We start from the raw sequence: 10,758 nt of genomic DNA, 5'->3' as shown, positions 1-10,758 counted from the left end.
AATTGCTTTTGTCCATTATGAGGACACTAGGCTCATTGCATTATCTAATTAAAGACAAGGTTGTAGATCCTTGCATAGTGTGTTAGAGTTTTAACTTTTAACCCACCCAACAATGAATGCATTATCTATCAGCTTCAAACATCACCTGGTATTCCCTCGCTGTCATTGAACTTGTCTTTGAGTTTTGTCAACCACCACATAAGGCCAATCCAGAGGTTGAGTACTCAGTTTGGTAAATTTTACAATATCCATGTCCTTTATCATGAAAAATATTTTACAAAAATCAAATCATTTTACAATATTTTATAACCAAATTTTAATGGTTAAATTTTGTCAATCTAATCCATTTCATTGTAAACAAAAAAAAAATTATAAATATAATCTCTCAAAAAAATATTGAATAATTCACTATAGGAATAACACCCATATAAATATTAAGAATCCATTTATTTGGCTTTTTTTTAAAAAAAAATAGCTTTTATACCTTGTTTATTTTAGAAATCTTTTTTTATAAAAATTTAAATTAAATTTTAAAAAAAATATTGAATTTAAAAAAAAAAAATGATTTTTAACTTTTATTTTTTAAAAAATAAAAATTTTAACTTTTAAAAAAGTAAAATTTTAAATTATTTTTTTTATTTATACTTTTTTTTAAATAGATATCAAAACAAACTTACGATGAAAAAACATTTTTTTTTTCTAAAAAAAAACTTTTGAAAAAGAAAAAAAGGAAAACCATTCAAACGCTAAGGAACTATAAAATTTACAAAAACCTAGAAGAGGGTAAACCCTAAGTGGTTGGTGATTGCAATTTTGACTCTCCTTGTCTTGTTCCTTTGGTGTCGCAGAGTCATTCAATGGAAGACCAAACCTCCATAATCACCAAGATCTCACGCTCCCCTCTTGTCTCACGCGGCAAGCAAGCCGCCAGCGACGCCGCTTTCGTAGCGAAGAAGCTCCTCAAAAGCACCGGCAAGGCTACGTGGATCGCCGGAACCACCTTCCTCGTCCTCGTCGTCCCTCTCATCATCGAGATGGACCGCGAGCAGCAGCTCAACGACCTCGAGCTCCAGCAGGCCAGCCTCCTCGGAACCCCAACCACCGTTGCTCAACCTAAGTGATCAGGTTCTCAGATCTGTTTTTGTTTCAGAGAACAATGTGGTTCTGCTTTTCTCAGATCTGTTTTTGTTTCAGAGAACAATGTGGTTATGCTTCCAGGTTTCCTTGATTGCAATAATTTTATGATCTGTAGCGTTTTATACAGTGAGAAGTGGTGTATTCTCGCGCGTTTATCTAAAATAATAAATACTTTTTCCTTTTATTAATTATTTTAATGCGGGATGCTGAATTTTATATGGGATATATTTTTTTATTTTGTAGGAAAAAAATTATCTCATGTTGTAAAAATAAAAGTATATGTGGGACTCACACATAAAAGGGAGGAGAGAAAAAAAAAAAGAGTGATGAGACCCAACTCTTTTTATATGTGTAGGAGAATTATTTATCTCATATAAAATTATATGAGATAAAGATAACCCTTTATTTATTTGCTACTTAATTTAATAGCTCAATTAAGATGGTATTTCACAGGTTGAGAAGCTGAATTGTTCTTACTTCTTTGGTTCTCTTTCAGATTATAAATAAGAGTAAAAGATTAAGTAGTCGTTTGGAGTGTGTCTGTTTTTTTTTTTTTTTTTTTTTTTTTTTTTTTTCATTCTCTGCTTTTGTGTTAATACAGAATCGTATTCCCTTACCTATTTTTTTAATAAAGACGAAAAATATTTATTTTGTGTTAATATTTATTGTTAATAAAGACGGAAAATTTTTTAGCTTCTTTATTTTAATTTGGTTTAATATTTATTCAAATGATAATGTCGTTTTTAGGTTGAAAAATTAAAAATTAAAATAATAAAAATATTATAACTCTGAAATAAATTATAATTATAATCATACCATAATTTTCACTCATGATTTTTTTTCGCCCCAAAATAATATGTTTTGATAAATATTATACAAAGTTATCTAATTAACTTTATAAAAAATGAATCCTTTAATTTTATCTGTTTAAAGTTTATAGGTTATGTCTGAATTTTGAATTTTACCTTTTTATTTGGTTCTGATTTTATATGCATAGATATTATTTTATATGTATAAATATTATTTTTAAAATTAAAAGTAGGAATATTAAATTTTATTATTCAAGTCAATCCAGAATTTGTATTCATTATTAAAAACTAAAAATTCTCACCTGACTGTTGTTATATTTTTGTACCAAGTATTTGATTAATTATTTACTAAATATGATAAAAAGTAACATTTTTATACTATTTTCAGTTTTATAGTTATTTTATTGGCAAAGGAGCAAGTCCTATCACCTTTATAGATAACTCGCACTTTTCGTGTTTCTGGGTTCCTCTTGCTTAGTTTTTTTATTTTTTATTTGGTAGCTTATCTTATTTGATAAAAAGGAAAACTTCAAAAAAAAATCTCTTATGAATTTTTTCATTTATCACTTATCCTCCTCACAAATTTTTTGAATCATTTACATCTTTATTTAAATTTTTTTTATTACTTATTCTCTTGATTTAAAGTTTTTTTTATCATTTATCTCCCTCACTTAGAGGGGTAAATGATAAAAAAAAAGCTTTAAGTCAGAAAATAAGATCAAAATTTTGATAAAAGAATAAATGATTATGAGAAAAGTTATAGAGAGATTTTTGAACTTTTCCCTTGATAAAAATAAGGCTGTGCATTACCATTTTGCCTAAGGGCAAGGCTTAATTTAAAGGCTCTAGCAATAAACATTGGGAATCAAATTTGAAATTCGTTGTTGCTTTTTCGAGCTCATTCTGGAAGCTTCAAAAGCTTGGGAAAAAAAAAATCTAAATGGGGAATTGGGGTCCCATTTGATCAACTTAAAAGTCTCTCCCAAGATTTTTAATTTTTTTCCCTTTTATTTTTGTCTCTTGCTTTTTTTTTTTTGGGGGGGGGGGGGGGGGGGGGGGGGGGGATAATTTAAAGGTGAAAATGAAACACATAATTTAATATAAATTTTTTAAACTTTTTACTATTAAATCAATTCTAATGGCCTTATACTTATATCGTTGTTTTATATGCATGTGTTTCTTATTGGGGTTAAAAGGAAAAGCAAAAGGTGCAATGGCCCAACTGTGATTCTAATTTCAACTATTAAGACCACTTATCACCGACTATAATACTACAAGTTTCTAGAAAAAGTATTCTGATTAGATACGTCTGGATACAAATATTAAAAAAAAAAAAAAGAAGACAAAAAGGCACTCAGACAACATTATCTTCGAAATAAATCAATTGGTTATCAATTTCACACATGTAGTTACAATTTTAAAAGAAAACAAATGTTTTATAAGCATGAAGATATCTTTTAGCCTAACAACACGCTCATGCGTACATCAGAAAGAGATTGTAGAAAAGAGACGATGCAAAGGTCCGATTAAGGTCGGTAAAATGGGTCAGCTCAACCTGGCCAACCCCCATATATAATCCAAAAAAATGAGTTGTGTTAAGGTTAGTTCGAAAAAAAATGAGTCAAAAAACTCAATTCAACCTGAACTGGGTTAGGGTTGGCTTGAAAAAATGGCTTGCGGGTTGGCTCAAATATGGCTCGTGGATTGGTTCGTTTTTAGTCTATTTAAATGAACCTGTAGTATTAATGCACTAACTATGCAACTTCCATCAGCTTAAACAATACAATTGTTTTACATAATAGTTTATAAAAAAAAAAAAGCAAAATACAATTACAGAATGAGAAGTAAAAACAAAATGTTCTAATTTTGAATTTTTTTCACATCAAATTTGTATCAACATCGAGAAACAATCAAAATCACTTGCTATCAAGTGGGAAAGATATTTGAACCAAACAGAACCAATACAGCCTAACAATATAAAAAAGGCAGCGATGTGAGAAGATTAGGCACTTAGGTTTAGAGAAGGAAGGAAGACGATGATAGATGTAACACCCTGTGTATACCCGGATTGTTATCATATTACAGTATTAAGCGCAACTCAATTAAATGCGGAAGCTAAATTAAATTAAGTTATAAAACATGCAAGATCACTTTTTCCTTATTAACATATCAATATAAAATCCATTTATATCCTTATGTAATTGCAAAACCACAAATAAAATCTTGCAATGCCTCAATGTCATAAATAAATACTAAGTCATGACGCTACATCGCGTAGTCATGACCAACGTCCATATCTTATGACGTAAACAAAGTACATATGTTCAACAATAATCTCAAATAAACTCTACTCTGGCCTCTTGCCTCGGGAAACATCTATCACATGGACATTGTACCTGAAAATGTGCCCCACACGGGGTGAGATCTCTAAAAAAAAATCTCAGTAAGCAAGGGTTCTCGACGAGTTCCTCCGCCCCAAGCTCACTTCGGTATAATAGTTCAAAGATAACAGTTCAACAGTAATAATATAATCAGATGATGCAGCAACATATATATATCATACATGTGTGCTAACAAGTCTACTAGCCAGAGAATGCATGGCTTATGCACGTCTGCTACACGCATAAGAAGCATAAGGCAGATACCTTATACCCACACTCAGGGGTTACCATCTTGTGCAGCTCCACACTACACTCAAGGATTACCATCTTGTGTGTAACACACCACATAACATATATATATATATATATATATATATATATATATATATATATATATATATGAGTGCATCATTTCATCATCTCAAATAACAGATAAGCATATATACCACATAAAACTACCATCTCCCACTTGGAGTATGGTGAAACAAATGGGGATTAACCCTGAGAACACGAAACTTACCTGTCAAGAAGTATGATCAAGCTCAAGATCCAAACAGCAGCTCAAAGATCAGCAAACAGTAGAATCAAGGTCTGTTTATACCAGAAATATAATTAATATTCATAGTCTAGAAGCTTATTGCATTACGACAACGTTTCCTTTTTCGTTTAATGACCGTATGCTTCTCTCAGATCCATAAGCCTTTAATATTATTGGTTCTAACTTAATTAAATTATTCCAGAGGTTCATAACAATCATTTAAGGGTCCAGAAACTCAACCCACGCTTCTGTTTGGGTAAAATAGCTCAAAACATGATTTTTTTTTCAGAACATCCCGATATTCCTCGGGGATATATCAGGATATCAATATCCAGATATTCACAGACCCAATATCCGGATATCCATATTCGGATATCACAGACCCAATATCCGGATATCCATATTCGGATATCACAGACCCAATATCCGGATATCAATATTCAGATATTCACAAACCCAATATACGGATATCAATATCCAGATATTCACAAATCCAATATCCGGATATCCATATCCAGATATTTACAAACCCAATATCCGAATATCCATATCCGGATATCACCAACCAAATATCCGGATATTTCGCGACAGAATGCAGTTTTGCATTTTCGCGAAGATATCCCTTCAAGGTTCCATTTTTAACACTTCCAGACGTCCAAGCATGCATTTTTAGACACATTTAAGCAAGTGTTCGTGTTGGTTAATTAATATCTTCATTTAACATGCCAAGACTTGATCTTTAACATAGAAAATCATGAACAAAGGTTGGGAATGTATACCAAGCTCTCAAAACAGAGGAAAAGGATGATCTTGGAGCTTCCCACAACCCCCTACAGTTCTGCCACTACCAGGCCACGAATTTGATTCCACAAGTTTGTTTCTTTCATTCATAAAATCACTTCTCGAACGAACAATGCACAAGAAAATGGCTTTCACCTTCAAAAATCAGTGGACAACCCTCAACTCTCACAACTCCATGGCTGTAACTCAGAATTGGGGAACCTTTTCCCTCACCAAGGTTGCTCTCAAGTGTATAGAAGGTCCAAGAGGAATAATCAACAAGAAAGGTGGGAATTTTTGAGAGGTTTTCAAGTAAGAAGGGACATGGTAGAGAGGTGGAAGCCAAGAGCACAAGGAACCCACGTAGAGAAACTCAAAATTTGACCTAGGCTATTGTGCACCATGTTATTCATATCCACACTTAATTAATCCAACGGTATTAATCCTAATAGATCCTCTAATAATTTTAATCTCAAACTTCATATTCTGTACCTAGCCATTTTTTTAGGAATTATCATATTTTTATTATAATTTTCGCAGCACTTTGCCGGTAAGCGTTTTATAAGTAGCTGGCATTAGTTCTGACATCATTTCTCATTATATGACCTCAAACATGATATTCCAGTCCTAAATATTAGTTTAGGAATATATACATACTTTTTTATAATTTTTCGGGATACTTCATCGCTACGCATTTATATCGTGAAGCAGAACCAATATCTGCATTTTTCATCAGAAAAGTGACTTTCAGTGTTATTAAGCTCTTATAATAATTATTTAAGTCTTCCCATATTTATTCTACGTCAATTATGGTATTATTTTATAAACTCATAATTAATTATTTGAGTTCTTAATTTAACGGTGCGGGTTCTTACAACAGCGTGTGTGGGTTTTGTCCATTTTTTGTATATTATATTTTGTATGTTTTATAAAAATAAAAACTCAACCCGTGAGCTGGCCCGTTTGATCCGCAGGTTGGCTCTTTTTTTTCCGAGCTGGCTCTGGTCAGGTTGGCAGCTCATTTTTTTCAACCAAACCGAACTCATTTTTTACGAGTTACGAGCCAACCTGATGGGTTGGCTCATTTTTGCCAACTCTAGGTCGAATGCTAAAGAAGTAAAGATATATTAACTCTCTAGGGAAAGATGTATGGCAATACATCAACATTATGCTATAATTCCATATAAAAAATAATCTTTATCTATATATATTCTACTATACAACTGTAGCTATGCTAGGATTATTCCAAGTTGTAATTTGTAAGAACCTGCACCGCTAAATAATTAATAAAATAAGATTATCAGTGCCGAAGCATGGATTTGATAAAGATTATGCATAATTATGATAGGGTAATATTTAGAAAGTCAAATAATGCTTAAACCATTTTTCTGATGAAAAGTGCGAATACTGGTTCTTCTTCACGGTATAAATGTGTACCGGTGAAGTATCCCGAAAAATTATAATAAAAATTTAAATATTCCTAGAAAAATATCTAGGTCAAGAATATCAAGTTTGGAGAAAGAATAATGAGCGGTGATGTCAGAACTAATACTAGCTACATATAAAATCCGTACTGGCAAAGTGCTACGAAAATTATAAGAAAAATATGATAATTCCTAGAAAAATGTCTAAGTTAAGAATATAAAGTTTTGTACAAAAATGATTAGTAGAACCATTAGAACTAATGCTGATGACTTGAGTTAGTGTATTTATAAATAGATAAGTGGGGCACAAAACCCTAAGCTTTTGCACACTTTCATGTTGATCTTCTGAACACTATGGCTGCCATATGCTTCTCATATAGTTTTCATTACCTTCTCTTCAAGAAAAACCATCAAGACACCACTTTTATTTATCTTTTCACCATGGAACCTTTACAAACATTTGATGGAAATCTTCGGAGAGGAGAAAGACTCTTCCTTTGGGGTTGCAAGCTGCTGCCTTTTGAAGTTGAGAGCTATATTTCATCATGTTGTTAGTTTGAAACACATACATCCACCATTGACCATCAAGAAACCTCCTTGTGAAGAAAGAACCAAGCTTTCTCAAGTTATTTTCGTGCTTACCTATGGACAGAGTTGGAGAGTGAAGCTAAAGCATCAAAATTCCTTCCTTTTGTTGTTTTGAAGCTCATGGGTATATTCCTCAACACTTTCCTTTGTGTTTTCATGAATATAACATGATTTGAAGATGTAAAATTATGAGTTTTGATAGTTTGAAAGTTGGTTATTGAACCTAAATGTTAAAATACATGCTAAGTCGATGGGATAGATGTATCTAGGTGAAATATAGAATTTTAATGGATAATTTCGTGCTACGCTGCTATTTTTGGCCTCTGTCGTGAAATATGCAGATATGATATCCGGATATGGCATATCCGGATATTGAGACAACAACGAACCTGTTTCAGTAAAAATTCGATATCTTGAGCTACAAAGCTCCAAATCGAGCGTTGTTTGTACCTATGTGTAGCTAACACATAGGAATACAACTCTATAAAATTTTGTAGCCATTGGATAAGTGGTTTGATCTCAGTGTTAGTTTGAGGTCGCGTCTTGGTTGCTGGAAATTCAGTTTGCAACTGTCACTTTGCAAAAATCATAACCAGAGTTATACAACTTTGATTGAGACAAAAAATGTGTCGTTAGAAATATTGTGATGTCTAGTTTAACATATTAAAATCTCATAATTTTTGGTAAAGATTTGCAACTGCAGTTTTAAAAATGGTAAGCGAAGTTTGTTGTCGTATTCGTAAATAGAGTTGAATTATTTGGAATGTTCTTCAAGGAAATGAATTATAGACTCCATGGTACTTGTAAGTGATTTTCTAAGGTTAAGGGACCTTAGGGAGAGGACTTAGTTTATCCCACCTTGAGTTGGTGTCACTACGTAAAGAATGACTACGTAAAAGATAATATATAAAAGAATGTCGTAAACGAGGATATTTATTAATTGCCTTTATATCTTGAAATAGGTTGTGATTTTGTGAGGGCCTATGATTGTGGTCCTTTGGATACTTAGAGTTCGTGGGAGCATGTTGCAGATAAGGTAAGCTTTCGTGTTCTCGATTTTTTCCATTATTGGTTCCACCTACCTCATAGAGGGATGGTTTATATGCATAATGTGTTTTGTGAAATTATATGATGAATATTGAGCTATTAAGTGCAAGTGTCATATGATATGTATGTGGTTTACCACCTAGACGGTAAGCCTGAGTATGTGGAGACATACAAGATGGTGAATCTGTGGGTGAGGTACAAGCGGTGTTCCTTGTACTATAGGTTGTAGACGTATGTAATCCCTACATTTTTGTTCTCTGGCCAGTAGGATGCATACACACTTGACATGGATATATGCTGCATTGCACAGATTTTGGAAATTATATTGTTATACTATATTTGAACTTATATTGCACATGTAAGTGAGCTTGGGATGAAGAGATCCTTGAGGACCCCTTGTCTTACTGAGATTTCTTTTTAGAGATCTTCCCCCGTGTTGGGGCATATTTTCAGGTACTGAGATTGTTGATGTTGGTGCATCTCGAGGCAAAAAGCCGGAGTCAAGTTGTTGGCATGATATGCATGCATTATGATTATGAAATATTTGCACATGAGGCATGCTTAATATTGACAGTATTTATTATGTGCATTTGATGTGAGCATAGGGATTGTCTAGGCCATATTGTAATATGCTTGATGTGTTGTTGTTGAGGATTATGTATTAATCATGTTGGTCTTTATTTTTGTAATATGATTTACATGTGAGATGGCCTAAGTAAAGGATTGTTAGGTGTCACCGTTCATGCATGTAATAGTTGTTTAAACACCATGAGATATGACAACTTAGATGCCTAGAAAGATATGCAATAGCTTAATTAAAGCGATTACGTGATGGTATGTCTTAGGTAAGGACATCTAAGCATAAGATAAAGTAATATGGGGTAAGGGGGTTGAATGCTAAACCCCAGCATGTAGAGAAAGATATTCCATTTCACCACTGTCATGGAATATCCAGATATTGGAGATCTAATATCCAAATACACTACTAGAAAAAACTTGTATAGCGACGGAATTGCTATGGAAATTCTGTCGCTAATTTCATCCTCGCTACTACTTTCCGTCACAAATTCCCTCGCAAACGATTTTGCGAGGAAATTTGCGACGGAAAGTAGTATAGAGGATGAAATTAGCGACAGAATTTTCATAGCAATTCCGTCGCTATAGAGATTTTTTCTAGTAGTGATATTGATATCCGGATATGATATCCGGGTATAGCATATCCAGATATGTCCCCGACAAATATCCGAATATTATGGGCGAACAGAAGTAAAAATGAATGTTTAAAAGGAAAATCTTATGCATTTATGGAACTTAAATATGTAAGGCTTAAATCCACTTCTAAGGAGTGTGGTGCCTTAATAAATGTGAATGAAAAGATAAGTAGCTATAATAAATAATTTAGATGTGAACGGATGTCTTAGGGTGTGTCTTTATTACTATGCCATGGTTGACTAAATAATAGAAGAATTTGGTAAGATTGTCAAGAAATGAATAATTAATTATGTTGATGGTTAAGTATGACAATAAAGTAATTAGTGGATAATTTTGATATCAATGGATATTACAAGTAAATAATTAACAATGATTATGATAATAGGTAAGTATAAGATTAATCATGCAAATTGTAACACGTAGGATAAAGGAAAAAGTTTATCCGCATTTTTCACTTAGTAATTCTAACGTTAATTCTGTTGCAAGTAAGTAATATTAAGTTGCGCTTAACAAACCGGGTATACATGGGGTGTTACATAACTGATGGACATGGAAAAATACAAAAAAAAGCGGTTAGTTTTGTTATTCAAGTAAAGGAAACAATTTTAATATAAATTTGTAGTTAGTGTTTATAATAATCTGCATCGGTAAATTGTTAATTATGGGATAACCCTGGAATTAAGCATGGATTTCAATATAATTATGAGATAATTATGTGGAAGTTATTATGAAAGTCCAGTTATACCAAACAAGTCATTTAGGATAAAAAATATTATCATGATAAATTATATGAATCAATGTGCAATTATGGTAAAGTTTAGGGACCTAATTGTAATTATGTA

At 32.5% G+C, this 10,758-nt stretch overlaps 1 protein-coding gene across 1 annotated transcript; it reads left to right on the top strand.

Moving 5' to 3' along the window:
• Positions 1-666: 666 nt before the first annotated feature.
• Positions 667-1,543, top strand: LOC133306614 (mitochondrial import receptor subunit TOM9-2-like). The gene has a single exon (XM_061506935.1). The coding sequence runs from the start codon at positions 858-860 to the stop codon at positions 1,119-1,121; it is 264 nt and encodes an 87-aa protein (XP_061362919.1). The 5' UTR covers positions 667-857; the 3' UTR covers positions 1,122-1,543.
• The last annotated feature ends 9,215 nt before the right edge of the window (positions 1,544-10,758 follow it).

This window comes from Gastrolobium bilobum, unplaced genomic scaffold (genome assembly GCF_033153095.1).
Source record: "Gastrolobium bilobum isolate Gb01-03AN ecotype WA unplaced genomic scaffold, APGP_CSIRO_Gbil_v1 utg2894, whole genome shotgun sequence".
Lineage (NCBI taxonomy): Eukaryota > Viridiplantae > Streptophyta > Magnoliopsida > Fabales > Fabaceae > Gastrolobium > Gastrolobium bilobum.
Note: the sequence above shows the minus strand (reverse complement) of the source record. Positions and strands in the feature narration are given on the sequence as shown.